The sequence below is a fragment of the Podarcis raffonei genome, chromosome 5 (assembly GCF_027172205.1).
Source record: "Podarcis raffonei isolate rPodRaf1 chromosome 5, rPodRaf1.pri, whole genome shotgun sequence".
Taxonomy (NCBI): domain Eukaryota; kingdom Metazoa; phylum Chordata; class Lepidosauria; order Squamata; family Lacertidae; genus Podarcis; species Podarcis raffonei.
In genome coordinates, this window is record NC_070606.1 from 5,276,848 (window position 1) to 5,300,385 (window position 23,538).

General features: G+C 43.0%; 1 protein-coding gene across 1 annotated transcript in view; it reads right to left on the reverse strand.

The window, feature by feature from the left end:
- The window catches only part of PCLO (piccolo presynaptic cytomatrix protein), a 204,764-nt gene that overhangs the window by 67,933 nt on the left and 113,293 nt on the right, over window positions 1-23,538 (reverse strand). Inside the window, exons 8-9 of the mRNA XM_053387679.1 lie at window positions 11,398-11,479; window positions 5,985-6,110 (exon numbers count right to left, since the gene is read on the reverse strand). Coding sequence (XP_053243654.1) covers window positions 5,985-6,110; window positions 11,398-11,479 — 208 coding nt within the window. The remainder of the gene's footprint in view (window positions 1-5,984; window positions 6,111-11,397; window positions 11,480-23,538) is intronic.

A 23,538-nucleotide genomic window follows, 5' to 3' on the forward strand; every position in this document is an offset into this window, starting at 1 on the left:
GATAAAGGGGAGCCATACAGGGGTGAAGGTATCTTCTTCTATTTGTCCCTGTGTCACTTTCAGTTTATTGGTTAATTTTTTCTAGTAGGGCTGTTTCCCATACTGTTTGGTACCATTGGTCCATGCTTACTCCTGACAGGTCTCTCCAGTGTCTGGTTATGATGTTTCTGGTTGCTGAGAGTATGTGGTTTATAAGTTCTTTGTGGTGTAAATGGGCGTTATTGTCTTGGAAGATGTTTAGTAGGGCCAGTTCTGATGTTATTTCCAATACTTGCTTAGTTATTTTGCATATTTCTTTTATGGCTGTTGTCCAGAGTAGTTGGATTTTGGGGCATTCCCACCACACGTGGAGGTATGTGCCTGTGGAGGTGCACCCTTTCCAGCATTTTGGTGAGGTTCCTGGGTGTATTAGTGCTAGCTTCCTTGTTGTTAGGTACCACCTGTAGGTGAGTTTTAAAGTGAGTTCTTTCCTTTTTGTTGATATGGATTTAAAGGGGGGTTTAGAAGCCAGGGCTCACTTGAACGCAGCCTTGAAACCCATTAAAAAGTGTGAAGACTCCATCCTGAGATCTGCAGCAATAGACAATATAAGGCTTCTAAGGGCTCATCCAAACTTTTGTTTGTCCTGTGATTTCGAGGCACGGGTCCAACAGGTTGTACTTTTGTCCTGCCACTTTCCCTGGGAAAACACACAGCTTTACTGCTGAATCGTCACAAACGTCACTCGGGTTGACCGACTGATGCCTGTGGACTGACGTTTGATTCAATTTAGCATTAAAACTGTGGGTTTTCCTGGGGAAAGCGGCAGGACAAAGGAAAAAGCTCTCAGACCCGTGGCCTAGAAACCATGGGACAAACAGAGAAAACTGTGGGATAAAGTAAAGTGTGGAGGAGCCCCAAGTACGTGCAGGAGAGCCTTTCTTTAGCCAGAGAATGGGGCAAAACAATGTTTTGGCTGGTACAAAAAACCCTGTAATTTTATACTGACAGATCAACAAGCCATTACAGTCTGTTCATCAATAGCAACAGCCTCCCAAAATGTTGCTGAAAATAACAATGAAGCCTAAAGCAACAAACTGTACTGATTTCTGAATACTCTTTTTCTCCTTCTGCAATATTTTCATTTCCTTCTGACTTCACTATTTGCACACACACATACCATGTAAATCATTATCTGTAATTCTGGATGACCTCGCGCACCTTGTGAAGTTTATGCACAATGTATTTGTTCTTAAGGTGCCACAAGAATCCTTGTTGCTTTAGATGCAAGAGACTAAAAGGGCTACCTATCCTCTTGAAATAGTTCTACTGGCAAATATCAAGATGTTCTGATCTTTTAAAGCCACATGCCTCATCAAACAGTTTGCATTAATCTACTGCAAGATGTCTCTGCCAGACCAATTCTTAAAACATAGATGAAAAGAGTATAGATATTTCACCCTTAAGACTAGACTCTGTCACAGTAGCTTGCAATGTATTATATTTTCCACCAACACCAGCACACTATTAATAGAATACAATGCTCTAAGAACGTTGAAAGAATAAAAAAAAAAGTCTCTTTGATACAAGGAATATTTCTGGAACCATGAAGAACTAAAAGTCTGCAATGACCCTCTAAGATATAATAATAAAAAATCTTTAAAGATACCCTGAGCTAGAACCAGTGGGGGGTGCAGGGGGGGCCGGCCGCACCGGGCGCAACATCTGGGGGTTAGGGTTAGGGGGCGCAAATCCACGGGTTAGGGGGCGCAAATTACTTGCCTTGCCCCGGGTGCTGACAACCCACGCTACGCCACTGGCTAGAACCTCCAGATCTTGCTAGCACATTGGATTCAATGGCAACTTTTTTAAAAAAGTGCAATTGCCCCTTAATAGACCAAGAGGCCAAAAGCGCCACACAGTTCAGTGGTAATTGATAGTTATAATATCATTTTTAGCAGGGACAATTAGCTGCTAAGGGGAGATGAGGCAAACACAGAAAAATAATGGAAGGAGAAGAGCACAAAGTGGCAAAACAATCCCTTCCACCTTTCTCCGAGAAGGCTTTAAAACTTGGCTGCACATGGCTCCTTTTCACATGGCACATGTAGTCTGTGGCCAGCCTATAGTCCCTTTCACTGCTTACAGTCAGAGCAAGTTCTCAGCTGCCAACCTTTGCCATGACACCTATTCCTTTATTTTCATACCCAGCTTTTTGAGCAACTTCCTCTACAAAGCAGCTTGCAATCAACAAAGAACAACTCCACTGACAGTAAAATAGGAAAATACAACTAAACAATATACCAGCATAATAATGTGGACTACAGAAATAGAATATAAAGCAGAACACAGGTCATAAAAGCAGTATTAAGGCATAAAATCCAGCAAGAACTAAACATCAATTATATACCAATAATAAAACGTTGATTCTAGTGTGGGAGAAAGTTGGCACCTTTCATCAGAGGTGTCACATGTTGCCCATAGTAAAGGTAAAGGTAAAGGTACCCCTGCCCGTATGGGCCAGTCTTGACAGACTCTAGGGTTGTGCGCTCATCTCACTCTATAGGCCGGGAGCCAGGTTGGCGCCATCGCCGAATGGCGGACTCCCTCCGAGCTCCGGAGGGAGCCTGCTCGGCAGGGGCTGGGTCCTACCGCATCGGCGACGCGGGGACCCTTAAAAACCACGGCCACGGAGGCCGTGGACATGGAGACTCGGCTGGCACTGCTAGCGCCCTCCCGACTCGTGAAGGAGCCTTTTTAAAGGCTACGGATCGGGTGCCGGGGAGAAGCGTGGTGCTTTGAGTCCTCTGCTATCCCTGCCGAGCGAAGCCGCATGCCATCCGGCGGAGAGCGCTGACTTCTTCCATTGAGAATTCGGATTTGTAACAACAACCCGTGAGTAATTTGGAAACCGGGTTTAAAAGGAGAAAAAAAGAATTTTTTTTCGGATTTGATACGAGCGGGGGGGGGATCCAAAAAGGAAGTCAGTCCCCCTCCCTACTGTAAACCTTCCAAAACAAGGACTGGGAAACCAAGGTCCAAAAAGAATTGAATTGCTGATAAGAACTAAGAATTCCACGATGGGAAACTACAAGAACTGTGCTGGAGGAAGAATTGAGGGAGAAGGAAAACGTAACCCCCCCCCTGGGAACCGGGGTGATTGAGGAGAGAGCCTGGCGAAAAGCGAAGGAGATTTTGACAGCTGTCAAAGTAGCTGTCAAAGTCCGAAATTTAAAGAGGACTTGATTATGAGGACTTTGCTGGTTAATTTTGCTACAATTTGTTACAATTTGTCAAAACTTGGATATAAAATGGCGAAAACATGGATAACAATCGGACTTTTGGACTAGAGAAAACAAAGTTACAACAATCCCCCTAGAGGAGTTTCGGGACATTACAAAGAAGGTCGTAAGTGGAAAAATACCATTGGAATTCTACAGGACTGGTTATCTTCTGGGAAAGCTGCGAAACGGAAACAATATTGTGTCTACAGGGTGTTTAGCTAAACAATAGAATTTTCTATTGAAGAAAGGAAGGGACTGAACGTATGTTTTTGTTCCTGAATAACAATAATCCCTGCAGACCTACTAAACTTCTGAATTAGAACGTTTTGGCAGCGGAACAAGAGGAAACTGGACTACAACTTGGAAAGAACAATGGGGGGAGCTTTATTAAAGATTGGAAATTAAATGGTTTAAAAATAACTTTAAAAATAATTATAAAAAGAAAAAAGCCAGCAAGGAATCGGGGGGAAAATGTGATTTATGGACTTTAAGAATTCCAGGCAGACAATATGGATTAGTGGTCAGGGGGAAATTAAACCGGGGACGGGGGGGGGAGAACTAGAATCCAAAGGCTTGTCAACTATTTTTTGAATTGGCTTTTTTTCATTTACTATACTTTTTATTTCTTGTTTCTTATTTCTTTATTGTGTGAGGTGTCTTTATCACTAAAAAAAAGGGGAAATTGTGGAATGGAAAGGGGGTGGGCCCTGGGGAGAGAACTCTTGTCTTTTATTAAGGGTACTGGTGAGGACTGAATAATTTTAAATTTAAATTTGAATAATGGTTTAAACAAATTAAGTTTTAATTAGAACTGAGAACTTGTGGAGCCAACAATATGATAGGGGAATATGGTAGGGGTGGGGGAAGGAGGGAGTCCCGGAAAGAGGGTGTTTGAAAAGAAGGCTTTGAATGTATTCTATTCTTTTTCTTTCTGTATCTCTGAAAATCTTAATAAATATTATTTAAAAAAAAAAAAAAAAAAAATATAGGCCGGGAGCCAGCGCTGTCCGCAGACACTTCCGGGCCACATGGCCAGCGTGACGAAGCTACCCTGGCGAGGCAGAGCCGCACACGGAACGCCGTTTACCTTCCCGCTAGTAAGCGGTCCCTATTTATCTACTTGCACCCGGGGGTGCTTTCGAACTGCTAGGTTGGCAGGCGCTGGGACCGAGCAACGGGAGCGCACCCCGCTGCGGGGATTCGAACCGCCGACCATGCGATCAGCAAGTCCTAGGAGCTGAGGACTTGCTGATCGCATGGTCGGCGGTTTGAATCCCCGCGGCGGGGTGCGCTCCTGTTGCCCATAGCTTGCCCCAGAAAGCAACTGTGCAGCAGCATTTTGCGTTAGCTTTAGCTTACATATCAAATTCAAGGGCAATCCCCTGTGAAGTTCATTACAGTAATCAAATCTAGAGGTTTCAATGCATGGACCACTGTTGCCAAGCTATCCCTGCCCATGAATGGTTGCAGCTGATGAAACAGCAAAAGCTGGTAAAAGGTAGCCCTAGACACACAAGACAAATCAAGATCCTGTGACAACACTGGATCAAAGAGAAGCCCCAAGCTCCATTCTTTCAGAGGTACTGCAGCCCATCCAGAACCAGGAACCCACAAAACTTCTGTCTTGGGATTCAGGTCCAGCTTGTTGACTCTTATCCTGCCCGTTAATGAGTCCAGGACTTGCACAGAAGCTCGTGATCCAGATGTTGCAGAGGAATGGAGCTGTATGCTAAATCTCCCAGTGAACAATCTGCATGGCTTCGTAGATAGATGATGAATAGCTCTGGGGACAAAATAGTGCCCCATGGCACCCCACAGAGCAACTCCCAAGGGGCTGAAAGGAAGTCACCCAATGCTACTTTCTGGAATCGCTCTGTAGGTAAGAGAAGAACGACTGCAACCCAGGGCCTCCCATGCCTGACTCACGAAGCAGATCTCACAGAGTAGCATGGCCAATGATATCAAAGGCCACTGAGAGATCAAGGAGAATCAGCAGGGGAGCTGAGAGCTGCAGGTATAGGGCGGTATAGAAATTGTAATAATAATAATAATCATAATAATAATAATAATAATAATAATAATAATAATAATAATAATGTTAGCAACTGGGTGCAGCTGTCAATAACTATTGGATCCAGGGTGGCCTTCCTTAGAAAAGGCAGTGGGGACCACCCCATCACCTAAAGAGATTTTAGCCATGTCCTGGACCCACCCAGAGGGACCCCCACTCAGTTAGAGAGGGACTGATTTCCCATGATTCATTTATCTCCTTAGCTCTTTGTGTTTTGGACTTCATTGTGGTGATCTTGCTGTATTAACCATTTAATATTTATTTATTATTCTACAACCTTACATCAAATCTCTCGCCCCCCTCTCTCATACAATAAAATACAATTACAAACGTAATCTGATCATACACCAGTTCCCGACAACTGAAACCCCTCTTCTGCAATTCCATCAATATGATCACCACCAAAATGGTGAACTAACAAGCAGCAGGAGAAAAAACTGAGCACTCAAATGCCTCTTGCTGGCTGCCAAAAATTAGTAGTCTTGACACCAGACAGGCCTCTCTAGGGAGAGCCTTCCATCCTATAGCTGAGGAATGACTAGGTCCCCTGTCTTGTATTTCCCACGACTCCCTCTGTTTCTCCTCAAGGATAAGTGATCTCTGCACACATTTCCTGAATAGCTTTGAACAAGACAGGGTAAGTACTTTACCTTCTACAAGTTTCCCTGTTTGCTCAGCACTTCCACCAGGCAGGATCTTAGCAATGTAAGCACCAATTTCTCCATTGATTCCAGGAATTTCTTTCCCTCCTACAACTCGGATCCCAAGTCCATTGCCTGCATCCAGGAGGGGAAAAAGCACACACATATTAAAAATGCATAGAAAAAAGGCAGCGGTAGTGATCAATATTTCTCTATTTTCATTCTTACTTGCTGGTTTTCTACTAAAGTACTCAAATATATGTAAAACACAAACAATAATATAAAAACCACAGTAAAATAGTAAATACCATTAAATAACTAGGTTTTCCCTATTTTGTAAAAGAACTAATACACACACTACACTTGACCTTAGACAAAAGACCGAGAAGTGATGCAAGAATTAATATTATCTGTCAGCTGACTGATGTAAGAAAACCAAAGTTTGTTTTTGTTATGTACTGAGTTGAATAGGATCCAAACTGCAGCAGTCTGATTGGTCCTAGAACAATAGGATTCAGAATGCAGCAGTCTGATTGGTCCTAGAACAATGCAGCAGTATGATTGGTTGGCAGGAACTACCCAATCATGCTCCAGATAGAAGTGAATCCACAACCTGATCGGCTTACAGTAGAATTCCGGAATTAGCCAATCATGTGCAGCCCATTGTGTAAATAATGTATATAAAGCAGATACTTTGAGGGGACTTTCATTCATTCCTCCTCACCACTATGAGCTGAATAAAGAGCATGAAATCACTTTGCGACTCTGAGTATATTTCAGTTTTGCTGTGTAATCCCTTGTCCATTCAGGAGATATCATTATTAGTTATTGCCCATGATCATACAAAGTGAACTACAGAAAGTGGTTGATGTCAAGAAGGTGAGATGCTAAACCAAGACGAGCTTTTAATTTGCTTGCGAGCCATGGCTGTTTAAAAAATAAAAATTAAAAAAAGCTTCATAAAAGTTGAGCAAAAGAACGTCAAAGCCCTGAATATTCCCAGAAAGCAGAATAAAATTTCACCGATCTCTCTTCTGAGCAAAATTGGTAATGGTAGTTTTATTCCACTAAAGAGATTAAGAAATCTAAGTACTAATATGATAGCAATTCATGCATGCTTAATGTAGCCCGCAATCTCTATAATTTATATGTTCCCAATATTTTTTTTTGGGGGGGGGAGGTGGGGGGAATTCCTGAGATAAAAGCCAGAATCACAAATGTGATTACAGTATCAAGTCATAAAAGGCTAATTGCTCAGTGCCGTCTTCCAGCATTAACTGCACATGCTTGCAGTCGTTTAAGTTATCTTCTGTTTTTATCGGAATACAATGTCTCTCTCTCTCTCTCACACACACACACAAACACACACACTGTGGAAGGCAGGGCAGTGGCTGGAGACCACAGGAGGAGAGAAGGCTCTTGTGCTCAGGTCTGGCTTCTGGGCTTCCCAAAGGTGCCTGGATGGCAACTGTGAGAACAGGAAAGTGGAACAGATGGGCCTTTGGCCTGATCTAGCAGAGCTTATCTTAAATTAGACCTTCATGTGAATGGGCCTTTTGGTGACGAGCTCATTTTACATGGTAAGCAAAGTGTGAGCACACCCACGAAGTTGTTACACATACTGTCTGCATCCATTCGAGCTCAACACACTTGCAAACCTCCACCAGACCCCCCTGCCCTCACACGTTCTTTTGAACACAAGGCACCCATGGACCCAAAACGCTCCTCCTCCTCCGTCTCCCCCTGTTCTGTCACGAATCAGGATATTTTGCTGACAAATGTGTTCAAGTGACATTTATGGTAGTAACCAAATATGATATGTCTTGTGTGATCAAACATTCTGTGAAGTTGTTGGCCTCCGTCTGTCTTGGGGGACAATGGAGGAGTGCACTTTTGGGGGTGAAGTCAAACTGTTGGGAGAGTTGTGGCTCCTGCTGTGGCTGTAGAGGCTGATAGGGGAGAGACATGTTTTCTTGCAGCTGGGGCAGAAGAAGGTTTCCAGTGGTTCTGGAAAAAGGAAGTTCCCATGATAAACTACCTTCAGATATATATACTGGGAGAGTGATCCTTAGTGTGAGAAGAGAGGTGTGAGAAGTAGCCAAAAATGTCTGAATTTGAATTTCCATACCTAAGAGCAGATTTCTTATTTCTATTATTTTCTCCCTCTCTTCAGAGAGTTGATTGTTATGCTAGAAAACCAGTCAGCAATCAACAAGAGGCTCAATGAATTCCACAGGAAATCTTCTTAAAACTCTGACCTCCTGATTATCATGAAACTTCTTGTTGGAGAAACAACATTTCAAAGGGAATTTTATACATTTAGATAAAATCCTTTCAAGTTGCTTCAAAGCTTGAGGAATGGCAATTAATTGAGCATGTTTTTAACTGAGATCCCAATTTGATCTCTGGCAACACATTACCATAGGCAAATAATTTCATAGGAAACAAAAAATAACTAGCATTTAAACTTAAAGCACATGTTTCAATACACAAAGAACAGAATTGGTTGTTCTGTCCTACTCCTTAGTGTATAGTCATCATCATCATCATCATTTAGTTTTACAGGGCACTTAAATAACATATTAATGTTTTTTCCCCAAGAAACCCTAATATATGCAAATCATATAAATCATCTGAAATTTCATTTGAACCTGTTTGGTTTGAGCTCTATTCTTTCAGAAGAACCGCACCCCACCAGCTTATGTAAAAACAACAACATTCTGTTGAAGGGCTTGGTTCAGAGGCATAAACTCTTGAGGTGTTAGTTTATTCACTTTGCATTTTTGTTGTTTATGCATACAAAAAATATGTAGAAATGACAAACCTCCATGAAATAAAGGAGGGGGGAGGGTGTGTGTACAGAAGAAGGGGCTCTCCCAGTGGAGGGGGGAGCTGCAGCAATAGTCTTCCAGCTGTGGCACCCAGACCTATGCAGAGGGAGGGGGCAGCCCAGTGCATTTGCCGGGGGGGGAACCTAAGCTGGCCAGGGGGCTCTACCTTGAAAATAAAAAGGTAAAGGGACCCCTAACCATTAGGTCCAGTTGTGACCGACTCTGGGGTTGCGGCGCTCATCTTGCTTTATTGGTCGAGGGAGCCGGCGTACAGCTTCTGGGTCATTTAGCCAGCATGACTTAGCTGCTTCTGGCAAACCAGAGCAGCGCACGGAAACGCCGTTTACCTTCCTGCTGGAGCGGTACCTATTTATCTACTGGCACTTTGATGTGCTTTTGAACTGCTAGGTTGGCAGGAGCAGGGACCGAGCAATGGGAGCTCACCCCGTCATGGGGATTCGAACCGCTGACCTTCTGATCAGCAGGTCCTAGGCTCTGTGGTTTAACCCACAGCGCCACCCGCATCCCATAGCCTTGACAATGTTGTTGTTGTTTAGTCGTTTAGTCGTGTCCGACTCTTCGTGACCCCATGGACCAGAGCACGCCAGGCACTTATGTCTTCCACTGCCTCCCGCAGTTTGGTCAGACTCATGTTTGTAGCTTCGAAGACACTATCCAACCATCTCATCCTCTGTCGTCCCCTTCTCCTTGTGCCCTCCATCTTTCCCAACATCAGGGTCTTTTCCAGGGAGTCTTCTCTTCTCATGAGGTGGTCAAAGTATTGGAGCCTCAGCTTCAGGATCTGTCCTTCCAGTGAGCACTCAGGGCTGATTTCCTTCAGAATGGATACGTTTGATCTTCTTGCAGTCCATGGGACTCTCAAGAGTCTCCTCCAGCACCATAATTCAAAAGCATCAATTGTTTGACGATCAGCCTTCTTTATGGTCCAGCTCTCACTTCCATACATCACTACTGGGAAAACCATAGCTTTTACTATACGGACCTTTGTTGGCAAGGTGATGTCTCTACTTTTTAAGATGCTGTCTAGGTTGGTCATTGCTTTCCTCCCAAGAAGCAGGCATCTCTTAATTTCGTGGCTGCTGTCACCACCTGCAGGGATCATGGAGCCCAAGAAAGTAAAATCTCTCACTGCCTCCATTTCTTCTCCTTCTATTTGCCAAGAGGTGATGGGACCAGTGGCCATGATCTTCGTTTTTTTGATGTTGAGCTTCAGACCATATTTTGCGCTCTTCTCTTTTACCCTCAATAAAAGGTTCTTTAATTCCTCCTCACTTTCTGCCATCAAGGTTGTGTCATCTGCATATCTGAGGTTGTTGATATTTCTTCCAGCAATCTTAATTCCGGCTAGGGATTCATCCAGCCCAGCCTTTCGCATGATGAATTCTGCATATAAGTTAAATAACCAGGGAGACAATATACAGCCTTGTCGTACTCCTTTCCCAATTTTGTTCCAATCAGTTGTTCCATATCCAGTTCTAACTGTAGCTTCTTGTCCCACATAGAGATTTCTCAGGAGACAGATGAGGTGATCAGGCACTCCCATTTCTTTAAGAACTTGCCATAGTTTGCTGTGGTCGACACAGTCAAAGGCTTTTGCATAGTCAATGAAGCAGAAGTAGATGTCTTTCTGGAACTCTCTGGCTTTCTCCATAATCCAGCGCATGTTTGCAATTTGGTCTCTGGTTCCTCTGCCTCTTCTAAATCCAGCTTGCACTTCTGGGAGTTCTCGGTCCACATACTGCTTGAAGCCTTGACAATAGGGAGGCTTAAAAGAGGCTTTGTCTGTATATATATATCAATTTGTCTCCATACCCTCTTTTCTGTTGATTGGATGTTTTAAGCCTTGACAATAGGGAGGCTTAAAACATCCAATCAACAGAAAAGAGGGTATGGAGACAAATTGATACATATATACAAACAGCCATTTGCATGTCCTTCAGAAGCATGGTTCTTAAAGTATTTATTTCTCTATTTATTTACATAGTGTTTAACTTATTTTTTAATAAAGCATTGTTGCACCTAACCAGTGTTCAAAACTCCTCTTGTTCTAGGCGCATTTTGCGTCAGGGGATTTCATTAGGGCAAGCAGTTTCTGAGCTCTGGGTGCAGTACTGCGCCTAAGATTTCAGATTAAAAAACTGCAGAGTGGAGGAAAGGAGGACCTTTTTTTTTGCCCCCCCTTCCAGCTACTCTCTGAAGACTGAGAAGAGACCCTTTTAAGAATATTAGGGTGGTGGGCAGGGGAAGAATTAGACCATGTGAAAAATGAACATAATATTTTATCTGCAGTTCATTCATTTTCAGCTTTGTATTCTTGTTATAAAGAAAGCGCACCTAGACATTCTGTTGTTGCACCCATAACCTAGGTTTAGGGTGCCATTTAGCTCCTAGCTTTCATATCTCAGTTTCTAACACTGTATCTAACATGTATCATGTTCTGTTCTCATTGAGTGTTGCCACTTATCCAAGATGAACAACTGCTTACTATATGATGGACAGTCACCTCATACTTCATTTGCATGCCATATAATCCATATTCTTGTGAAGCCAGATGTTCTTGCTTGCTTTACCTGAAACAGAGTGGTCCTTTGGGTCCCTCGGCAATTTCAGCCTTGCATGGGGAAAGATGTATTGAATAGGCTTCCCAATAATCTATGGAATATAAAGTGTGCAGGCTGATTAAAGACAGAACATGCTTGTTTCACAATGACTTATCAGTAAAACAAAAATCTAGTAAACGTGCTATTTTTGGAACCTCTCCCTCTCTCTCACCCCACAGCAAGATATCCTGATTTTAGTTCCTGAGATTGGTTCTTCCATGACATGCAGGAATGTGGCACCAGGGCACTCCCATGAGGAGAAAGCCAGCAACAGAGATGCCATGGCCCAGTGAGGCACCAAGCACCACAAGCCAGGCTGCTCTTTTCCGTTCACTTGCATAGCTGGGTCAACCAAGGTCATTTCTAATCAACCATATTCTGCCACCTCATGATGATTTTTGTAATCACCCCAAACTGAGATCCTGACCTCTGTGAAGTGCTCTGTTCCTATATAAGTGTAACATTTCTCCCATGTCAGTATCACTGCTTCCCTGTTTGCTTCGGGACTTGACTCAAAATTCTGATGTTGACGTTTAAAGCCCTAAGCCATGGATAGGCAAGCTAAGGCTTGAGGGCCAGATCCAGCCCAATCGCCTTCTCAATCCGGCCCACGGACAGTCTGGGAATCAGTGTGTTTTTACATGAGTAGAATGTGTCCTTTTATTTAAAATGCATCTCTGGGTTATTTGTGGGGCCTGCCTGGTGTTTTGACATGAGCAGAATGTGTGCTTTTATTTAAAATGCATCTCTGGGTTATTTGTGGGGCATAGGAATTCGTTCATTATTATTTTTTCAAAATATAGTCCGGCCCGCCACAAGATCTGAGGGACAGTGGACCGGCTCCCTGCTGAAAAAGTTTGCTGACCCCTGCCCTAAGCGGCTAGGGCCATGGTATCTGAAGGATTGCTTCATCCAATATGACTCCAGCCACCCTTAGATACATCTTGCCTTTAGTGAATAAGCAGGTGGGTATGTGGCTCAGGGGATTTTTTGCTGCCACATTCAAGCTTTGGGGTATAAATTGCCCACACAAGGTTCATTTCATCCAAGCCAAAAAATGCCCCAGTATTTCTGCTATTTGTGTTTGCACATCTGGAGTGATTTAATAATGAAGCACATGAAAAATCACAATAGAAATAAAACTCAAGGGAGTATTTAGGGGAATATTTACAAAAAGGAAAAAAGGGGAAAAAAGATCTTAAATATAAATCCCAGGTAGGGGTTGCCTTTTGACCAGCAGTTGACATTAAAAAGTTTATGGGAAGGTGGAAAATAAGGTTAAGGTATTATTGTATATGCAGTTAATTAAGATGTGCAAAGAACTGTCACGGAATGCTGGGTGGGAAGTTCAAAAGAACTACTGTATAAGAATGGGAAATGATATGAGTGTATAACTGAAAACTTATAAATAAAAATTAAAGAAAAGAAGAAGAACCCTCAAAGGCACAAGGCAAAGCAGCAGCAGAGATGGATGGTGACTTATCTAATAGGCTCAATTGTTAAGCTTAGACAAAGTAACCCTGTTCTTCCTTAGTAGAGGAATAATAGCTGTAAGCAGTTACATTGAAAGGTCTGTTAAGTCCTAAATTGAAAGATGGCTCCTGTGCCTGTAATAGGAGCCATAGAGAAGGAGAAGTTCAGTACTGTGTCCTCTTTCATCATCAACCTGCGCTGACAGACAAAACTGCAAATGGCAAACATATTTCCCGAAGTGATGGGAATCATATTCAAATAAAGTTACATCACTTGCAATTTAAACCGTTGCAATCTTAAGGGTTTCAATTGGACTACTAAAGAGTAAGAGGCACCACTGGAGTTTAAACAGCATGGCGACTACCCTGCACTGTTTTAAAATTTGATGTATGTTATGAGAGACCATTGCCAAACTTGATAGCTAGCATCTTAATGGTTGAAAACAATCTATAGAAGCATGTACTGAAAGTTTCTATCTGCTATTTAACAGCCCTTGTGCTACGATTTTTGAGAGGAGTTTAAGGGTCTAAGTAAACATTGCAAGCAAATGCTTGTACTAATATACACAACAAACAAACAAAAAGCAGAAGAGGAGAAAATCTGTGTTAGGATGGACTCATTTGAAGTGGTGAATTACACAACCTCGCTTTCACCCTTTCTGTTATACTTTAAAATCTATAGTTTAGGAACTTCGTAGTTTGTGCCATCTTATCCCCAAGTATCCACTGTTGATCTAAGGAATGACGGTATTGTGGCACATGGGTTTGCTAAACCTCTTCCCATTGACCATCTCAGGAAAAGAGGGTCTCAAATGCCGCCTCACACTTACATGAATGGGAAGAGTTTTACTATTACAATCTCTGTTTACACCTACCAGTAGGTAGCCATGTTGGTCTGCCGTAGTCAAAACAAGATAAAAAAATTCCTTCCAGTAGCACCTTAGAGACCAACTAAGTTTGTTATTGGTATGAGCTTTCGTGTACATGCACACTTCTTCAGATATGCACACGAAAGCTCATACCAATAACAAACTTAGTTGGTCTCTAAGGTGCTACTGGAAGGAATTTTTTTATTTTGTTTCTGCTTACACCCTATATTTAAAAGGGGGGGATTCAAAGCAAAAAAATCTACCCTATCTCACAAACTGAGCAGCTGAGTACATTCAGCTATAGCAATTCAATTACAGTTTTTTATATACAGCCTGTTATGAGGAGAGCATTTATAAGCAGAGATTTAACAGCATTTGGAAACCTTTTACTGCCTGGAAAAAAGAAGACGAAGAAGTTTGCTTTCCAAAGTGTACAAAAGAGGGATGGAGGACTACACAGAACTGGAAGAAATAATTTAATGTGGAGATTTTGGGTGAGATAAGGCTCTCTATATGCCGGCAGATGGCAATGAGCCTCAAACAGAGATTGAATAAAGTAATATATAAATGGTGTCATACACAAGATAGATCAGCTAACAGATATTTGCTGGAGATGCAAGAAAGCCAGTGGTACTTTATCACACATTGGGATTATTTAAATTATTGGGAGGGGGCAGTTAAGGGTGCTCCAGACGGTCTCTATTTTGCAGGAGGATTCAAGTGCATACCAGAAGTTTAGGTTGCTCAGTTAAACTGAATTAAATGATTTGTTGCCCTAGCCTAACAAATCCACTTTGGGATTTGATGATGAAAGTGAGGGGAAAGTGCACAGAAGATTATGTGAACTAATGAGTAACCAGAAGAGTTATAAACACCCCACAAGCAAATTAGGATCAATGCTCATTGTTGCATAGCGGCTTCACAAAAAAACATAGCCTAACCTCCACATAAGCACCGTGCAATCAAACCTCAAGGAATGCTCAATAAACAGATTTCCTGGAGGAGCTGTAAGAAAATATTCCAATTCAATAAGGTAATAATGCTCTTGGAATACATAAGGCACCAGGCTCAGAGCAATGCACAGATTTTGGTTATTCGTTGCATTGCTCTGAGCCTGGTTTACATTTTGAGGGCATGGAAAATAGATAGAATACCTTCCATAGAGCAGTGGAAGAGGAACATTTGGGACTTAATGGCACATGGATATAAACAATTATGAGATTAGAGAATTAACTTTAGAAATATTTCAGAAAAACTGGGCACTTTTTATTCTTTGTTGGTCTTTGCATCATACAAGGGAATCAATGTTGAGGGGTCTTTTAAGCATGATGTAACGTATGAATTGAACTGGATGTGGTTTTGTTATAAATTATATATATAGGACCTATAAATTGTAATTTATAGCCTCATTTATTTTGACACGGTCATCCCATTTTAAAACAGATGGCTAGAACTTGTGCACTGACATGTCTTTTTTGGAGAATGCATAGCCAAAGAAAGAATAAGCACTTGCCTTACAGTGCAATCATATGTACGTCTACTCAGAAGTAAGCTCACTGGGTTTTTCTCCCAAGTAAGGATTGCTGCCTTGGCCTATTATATTTTTATTACTTCCACCTGCAGTGTTTTACAATCAGTATAAATCCTTGTGATAAACAGCCTTATAAACATAGACTTTAGAGTTTACTGGTACCCAGAGATCAGTAATATCCTTTTTTTATTGCTTGTAGGAAACTGTGCTTAAACTGTGGTTGGCATTATGAAGTCAACCTATACAGCAGTATGCTTCTAAGGAGAGGGTGAGGGTGGAGATGGAGAAGAGATGTTGGCTTTTTGTGTTACATTACAAACACCGAAAGTTATTCCTCTGCCCAGAAACAGAATTTAGGAAAACGTAACACAAAAATATGTAGCGCTGCAAATAACAAGACAAAACAAAGAGAGACTATGCAACCCCCAGTTTCCCTCTGAGAATGTTATGTGCATTAACTTGTTTTAGGGGTTGCCCCCCCCCCAATGTTTTAAGGCATACGGAAGTCTTGCTGGAGCACTCCTGTCTCCACAAAGAAAACAAGGCTACAAAATGTGAGCTATGCTCAAGACGCTGTTGGACTCCAATCTCCATCCACCTCAACCAGCATGGCCAGTGGTCAGGCATGGTGTAGTCCAACAAAATCTGGCGGACCACCCCCTGCTATAAAAGGGAGGCAGGGCTGGATGGTTTTAAGACAGCTGGGTTGCCAGCTTTTACAAAAGGGCTTCTGCATCATTAACTGCTGTGCATCTGCATGCGAAAGCAGCACAGACTGAATTTCCTTCTGTCATGCAGCTATGTGTTTCTCTGCCCATGTAGAGTGCAGACTGAGAGGACAATATATGGCTCAGAGAACTCTGAATGGTTATATCTGGGCTGAGGTTATTTGTCCCTGTAAAATGGGGCGGTGAACCTTTTTCAGCCCGAGGGAAGCATCCCATCAGGAGCACGTGGTAGAGGTGGGCCTGGACAAAGGTGTGTGGAGTAGTAGCTGCGATTCTTTCCTTTGTACAGTAGGCGGCACCTCCAGCTGTTTCCACGGGAAGAACTGTGAGGGGGGTGAGACTTTGCACTGGAGAAGAGCCTGCAGCTGGCAGACCCCAAAGTCCTTTAAAACTATAATGAAAAGCTCAGAGCTACCATCACCAAAACTTTATTATTATTATTTATTAAATCTGTATACTGCCCTATCCCCGCAGGTCTCAGGATGGTCCACAGGATAAAATCAGAATATAAAACTTCTGTGTTGATCAGGGAAGCTCCATCAAGGCAGCAAACCTATGGGAGATCCTGATGAAGAAGCTTCTTCACCTTCCACCTCCTTCTCTGGCTGGCTGATTTTACAATTGAAATACCCTGTCTGCCTTGGTTCTTTTAGAAGGCCAGAGATGGATTGTCAGGAGTTTGGGAGAGAGATTAGGCTATATGCCTGTCCCCGCTTCTAATTCTTGGAATAGCCAGGCTAGCTTCTTGGTGAGGTGACAGCCTAGGTCATGGGTAGGCAAACTAAGGCCCGGGGGCTGGATCTGGCCCAATCGCCTTCTAAATCCGACCCGCTGATGGTCCAGGAATCAGCGTGTTTTTACATGAGTAGAATGGGTCCTTTTATTTAAAATGCATCTCTGGGCTATTTGTGGGGCATAGGAATCTGTTCATTTTCTCTCTCTTCAAAATATAGTCCGCCCCCCCAAGGCCTGAGGGACAGTGGACTGGCCCCCTGCTGAAAAAGTTTGCTGACCCCTGGCCTAGCTGATGAGCCACTGAGGGGAACAAAGGAAGGGGCTCTGTGGGAGAAGACAAGTGGGTGCAATCCCTTTCCTCAACTTGCAGGTACTTAAAAGGACAGAGGCAGCGTTGAGAGCAGAGAGTGGAGTGATGTGAGCTAGAAGCAGCAAGCTGGGTAGTGAGGGTCAGAGCGGTTAGATTTCTGTTGGAATCCAAGGCAGCAGCTCTAGGGCAAGCAAGGCCCTGCTATGAATCCCTCCCATAGATCATAAGGCACCACATTCTCTGCTGTCCTTTATTCAGAAGGAAACACGAACCCTGGATAAGCACCTGTAATCCATGGAATCTCAGACCTCTTGGAGATTGGGGAGGTGTGCAACAGTATTATGCATGACACATGTAGAAATAGGACTCTGCGTGCTTGTCGGCAGAAGAGTTAACTGGTGGGGGTGACAACTTGTAATGTTGGGTGACCACATGCGCAGAGTAGGGTGAGCAAGATGATCAAAGGTCTGGAAACCAAGCCTTATGAAGAATGCTTAATGAGGAGACTGAGAGATTTGATAGCCATCTTCAAATATCTAAAGGGCTGTCACATGGAAGTCTGCTTTATCCTAATCTGGGGGATAGGACTCAAATCAATGGCTTCTGATTCAACATCAGGAAGAACTTTATGACAGTAAGAGCTGTTTGACAGTGGAATGGTCTCCCTCGGTCAATGGTGAACTCTTCTTCCTTGGAGGTTTTTAGGCAGAGGTTGGATGGCCATCTGCCATGGATGCTTTACTTGAGATTCCTGCATTGAAGGGGGTTGAATTCTTGGGGTCCCTTCCAACTCTACTATTCTATGATTCTATGACAAGTGGGTTTGAATGTTAAAATTCAGAGGAAAAACTAGATTAGCCTGTTCATCTATTTATACGAGAGGCAGATGCATTGGGAAATGCACCTTCGTCTGAGAAGGATCTAAATGAATGGGCTTCCAGTTAAGGTGCCTCAATTTTTTTCTTCCCAGAGTACACCAGGGAAAAACCTTACCTGGCATGAAAATAAGAGGGGTGGGTGAGAAAAGTTGTGTTTGCTAAATCTGTTGTCAGGCTGTGGTCAGATGTGCAGGAGACGGGCCAGTAACAAGAGTCTGCAACTTGAACTTCAGATTGGCACATCAGAAGCACAGCAAGGACTAGGAGGAGCAGCAACATTGCTGAAAGATGCTGCAGCTGGGAGTGCTGGCAATTCCTCTCGGTACTGCCTGGCCCTTAGAGGAGTGTGCCAGGCTGTGTGCACGGAGCTGCTGCCATCTTCCCTAGCCCAGAATGCCTCTGGGCACCCAAGGCATTCTGGCTGAAGTAAGATGGGAGCAGATCCGGTGACTCAGTCCAGCCCTCCGCTCAAGACTGATCCTTTTTTTAAATAGACAGGTACAAACATCTGATGCAATGGCCTCTGTTCTTCCCAACAGGATGCACGAAGCAACATTCCTGGGTAAGGCTAGAGGGCTGATGCAGAAATCGTTGCTCGCTCCTTCATGCCTCAGCCACTGGTCTCCTGCACAACCTCCCCATTCTATGTGAATTGCTGTGTGAGTGTGTTGGGATGCTTCTACACATTTTATTAACTCATTTTTAAGGGAGCATCTACAAGAAGTTGCCATCCAGTTATTATGTATCTTCCCTGTACTTCTTCTGCATGGAGAGCTTGCAAAAGTAAACGAATGGAGCAGCTGTCTACTGCAGGTGTAGATGTGGTTTCGATGTGAACAATGGTGTTTCAGGCAGCTGAGCCTCCTCCTTTGGACACATCTTCACAGTTTTCTTTCTGATTGCTAACATTTAGCAGTGTTTTGTAGGGTGGTGGTGGTATTAAAAGTGATTTTTCATTCACATTGAAAGGCGTACATTAAAAAACAACAACCAGGAACTGTACAGTAGGCTTAATGAGAAAAGCATAAACAAGATGCTAAAATAGCAAGCTTCAGTGCTTCATTACTCCGTTGTTCATTTGGTTTTGTTCTGCATTCCCATTAGTGTGGACAAAACACAGTGGAATGTGTGTGCATGCATGCATCTATGCACACATCCAGCTATATCTGGAGTATGAAAAATAAGTTATCATTTTCCCAGGGAAAGCAGTAAAACCATGACTGGCTAATGCTAAAAACCTGCAGACTGGAGCACCCAAGATGTGCCTGAGCATAATAGGTCCTGGGTCTGTTCTGAAAAGACTGTTGTCCCGACAGGAACTGATGATTATAGCCCATATTTTAGCCTGGCAGAACTCTGCTTGTACTGTGTAGGGAACTAAGGTAAAGGGACCCCTGACCATTAGGTCCAGTCGTGGCCGACTCTGGGGTTGCGGTGCTCATCTCGCTTTATTGGCTGAGGGAGCCGCCATACAGCTTCCGGGTCATGTGGCCAGCATGACTAAGCCGCTTCTGGAGAACCAGAGCAGCGCACGGAAACGCCGTTTACCTTCTCGCTGGAGCGGTACCTATTTATCTACTTGCATTTGACGTGCTTTCAAACTGCTAGGTTGGCAGGAGCAGGATCTGAGCAACGGGAGCTCACCCCGTCACAGGGATTCGAACCGCTGACCTTCTGATCGGCAAGTCCCAGGCTCTGTGGTTTAACCCACAGCGCCACCCGTGTCCCATGTGTAGGGAATTAGAGCATAGGAAATGGTTATATTGAAGTGTACAGGAAGTTTGAGGCAACTGCAGTTTCTTTAGCTCCTAACGTAAGTTGCACTATCTTGTCCCCTCATCCCTCAAATGATCAGATGTCCCACTTCAGGAAATGCTGGGAATCAAAGTTAGATGAATTACAGGTCACTTCTGAATTTACTGCAGATTACGTTCAAACAGAAGTTGGATCTGTTAGATTAAACAGCTTCTGGGGAAAATATGTGAGAAAGCAAGAAGCTAGCTTTGCTGCTTTTTGGCTAGAGCTCCCCTGCCTGTCATTTTGGTGGCTCTGATGTCTGCTGAACTGCATATTTATTGTGACCTCCCAGCAAATCCGGGCTGGTGAGTGCTGTTGGCCAAATGGTTTTGAACAAATTTGTTTCTTTATAATGTGCTTGAACAGACCGAAAGAAATGGGGCCACGTACTGGATTTGAGATTTAAATGCTTAGTACATTAAAGAACTAAAGGGGGGAGGAATCATTATTTCAAGGCTCAGACGGGAGTCATGAATACAAATTAAGCCAAATAATAGTCTTGTAAAGAACAGGAATGTCATGGACTTGATTTACATTTTCAAGGAAAGCAAACAATATGATTTGCCTAGGGCTTTACCACTTTAAACTGTAGGTGATGATTTGCTTTTCTGAATGCTCTCCGGTGTTTCTAACGAAACAAACAAAATCCTGCACCTGGATAGCACATCAGGAAGAAAGCTAGTCTGAAAACTTTCTCCTTGACATGCTAGCCTCCAATGTATGCAGGGTATGTTTTTTTTTGAAAAATATGCAGCCCATTACCTGTGGTGGTCTGAAGGATAATTATATTATGTGGTTTTCCCCCCTGAAGGTTTGAATTGGGCCTGTGTTTAAATTTATTGTAGTCTGAGAACTGTATTTACACCATCCTATGGTAATAGAGGATAGTAGAGGCGAGAATGACCAAAAATGAAAAGAAAAAAGCATATACTTGGGAAGTTGATGTGAAAGCTTGGATGAAATGGAAAGCAATTCTGAAGTGAACAATCTTATAATTTTCTAGTATATTGCTAGAAAAAAGCATAATACGATGTTCTCAACTACCTTTCCCTCTGCAAAGCTCATGGGTGAGTTCCGATACAGGCACAGGTCCTTGGCATCCTGTTTCACTGCTTGGGGTGAAACAGGAATTGCTGCCCTGCTCTACTACTTCTCTTGGTGGCAGAGAAGTGGCACCAGCACCAACTTCTGGCAAGATCCCACAGATTTCCAGTGAAACCTCACAAGATCTCACTGAAAATTGGTGCCACCTGAGGTGGCAGTGGTGGCGGCAGCAGCTTCACCCCAGCTAATGGCTGGGCTGGTTCCGTGTAAGCTAAATGGCACAATCCAGCCACAAGCATGCTCAGTAACCACAGAACATGGAGTCAGTTGGGGCAAAGGAAGTGGTTATTGAAGAGGAGACCCAACAGCCTGGAGGCTTCAAAGCATTGCTGAAGCCCACTGAGAGTAGGAATGGGCAAATCTGTCCATTTCAGTTCCTGTCAGTTCCTTGTTTTCCTGCTCAGTTTTCCATGTTTCCATATCAATGCTTTTTTTTAAAAAAATAAAAAAGTCATGAAAATTCACCAGCATTGTAGCGCAATTTCCCCGCCCCATGTATACATTTCTGCATGTGATTTAGCTTAATACTTGTTTTTGCAAAGCAGTTTTCCGTAATATAGTGCATTCTTAATGCTATTTTAGTAACTTATGCATTTCTATGCACACTTTATCTCAGAATATGCATTTTTGTTCACATTACTTAACTGGATAACTGCATTGCAAAATATTGGGAAGTAGGAAGCTCAAAGGATGGCTGTATAATAATAATAATAATAATAATAATAATAATAATAATAATATATTTCTTATACCCTGCCCATCTGACAAGGCTGCCCCAGTCATTCTGAGAGGCTTCCAACAAAACACCTCACAGAGCTACAACTTTGGAAAGTCTGGATTACGTAGGTTCACTTTTATATGCAAACTGGTTTTAATTTTTCCACCAATGTTAGCTGAGACAAATAAAAAAGCATAGAGGAAGTAAGGAGGAGACTGGAAAGTGGGCAGTTACACTTCAGTGTCTCATTCTCTATTTATTCTCCCAGATGGAAATGGAGAAAGAGGCACACAGATATAAACAAAGCAGATGATGTAATTTAGTTGATACAAATTCCAAAGAAAATGGAATTCGTTGTTCTCATACTGCATTGTCCTCTGCAGGGGGTTTGGCCAGAACAGACTTGCTTATAGGTAAAATAAAGGTAAAGGACCCCTGGACGGTTACGTCCAGTCAAAGATGACTATGGGGTGCAGCACTCATCTCGCCTTCAGGCCGAGGGAGCTGGTGTTTGTTCACAGACAGCTTTCCTGGTCATGTGGCCAACATGACCAAAGCGCTTCTGGTGCAACGGAACATCATGACGGAAATCAGAGCGCACGGAAATGCCATTTACCTTCCCGCCACAGTGGTACCTATTTATCTACTTTCACTGGCATGCTTTTGAACTGCTAGGTTGGCAAGAGCTGGGACAGAGCAACAGGAGCCCACCCTGTTGCGGGGATTCGAACTGCTGATCTTCTGATCAGCAAGCCCAAGAGACTCAGTGGTTTAGACCACAGACCACCCGCTTATAACAGAACTGAAAACAGAACTTCAGCACGGATTACTGAAGTCAAGCTCTTAGGGGTTTACAGTGACGTTTTGAAGTGTCAAGAGAAACCCTTATTATAGGTTTGGGATTGGTTTGGCCTGAAGCTGACAGAATAGTAGAGAAGACGCCTGCAGTGTGATACACTATTATTCCCTATTGCTGACAGGGAGCTCTGCTTAGGGAGAGTAGTTGATGAGCCCTGCAGTGCAGTCCACGATGAATATTGTAGGTGAGACATGGGGTTTGGATTCCCAGTCAAAAATTCCATCTGCACCTCAGGTGGCAGCAAAAGTCTATCTACTTAAGTTGTCTCCTCAGATCACCTTTGGGCCAAATCAGTTGCATACAGAAGCTTCTGGGTTGCATGCAGTCTAAGTTAATACAATTCTACAAGTTAGAACTGAGATTTGTTTCTTTGACATTGCATTTTTCCAGCTCCCATGAGTCTTTGTCTCTTGCTCTCTCTCACACAGTGTATATTGTGGGTACTCTGCTGTACTCATATAACAAATATTTGTCCAGGACAGAATTCTATCCTATTTATTCTATCCTCATTGTGCAAGCAATCATTCTTAAAATGATGAAAAGTAGGATCCCATCTATGTTTACTCAAACGTATATTATATTAAATTCAGAATGTGTATAGGGTTGCAGCCCACTTTCCTGTCTCTTGAATCAATTTGATATGAGGTTGCTATGGCAAATACTGACTCTTTACTCCCTTTCATGAGAGATAATTGCCTAGCTGACCCTAGACCAGCTGGTTTATTTCATTGGTTCCCATCTGAAGGGTACAGACTGCAAGTGCACAATACAATTTACTTGGAATTGTGAGTCACACCTTTCCACTACACAGTAGCTGTAGCTACAGGTCATGACAATGTGTAAAAACCACTGCCCTCAAAACAGATTGTTTTTTTAATTCCCAGCCATTGTTTTTTCCATTCCAGCCAAATGTAATCTCCAAATGTATCTCATATGCTTCATGATTATAAACCTGTGTAATGGATAGTGGTCCTATATTGCAAGACATACAAACCACACATAGGATGCATTTATGTAATGTGTTATTTAGATATGAGAAAAGCCCGCAGGAGTTGGTCCGTGTCTGCAAAGCAGACTGGATCCCTAATGAGTCTGTGAACTCTTGAACCC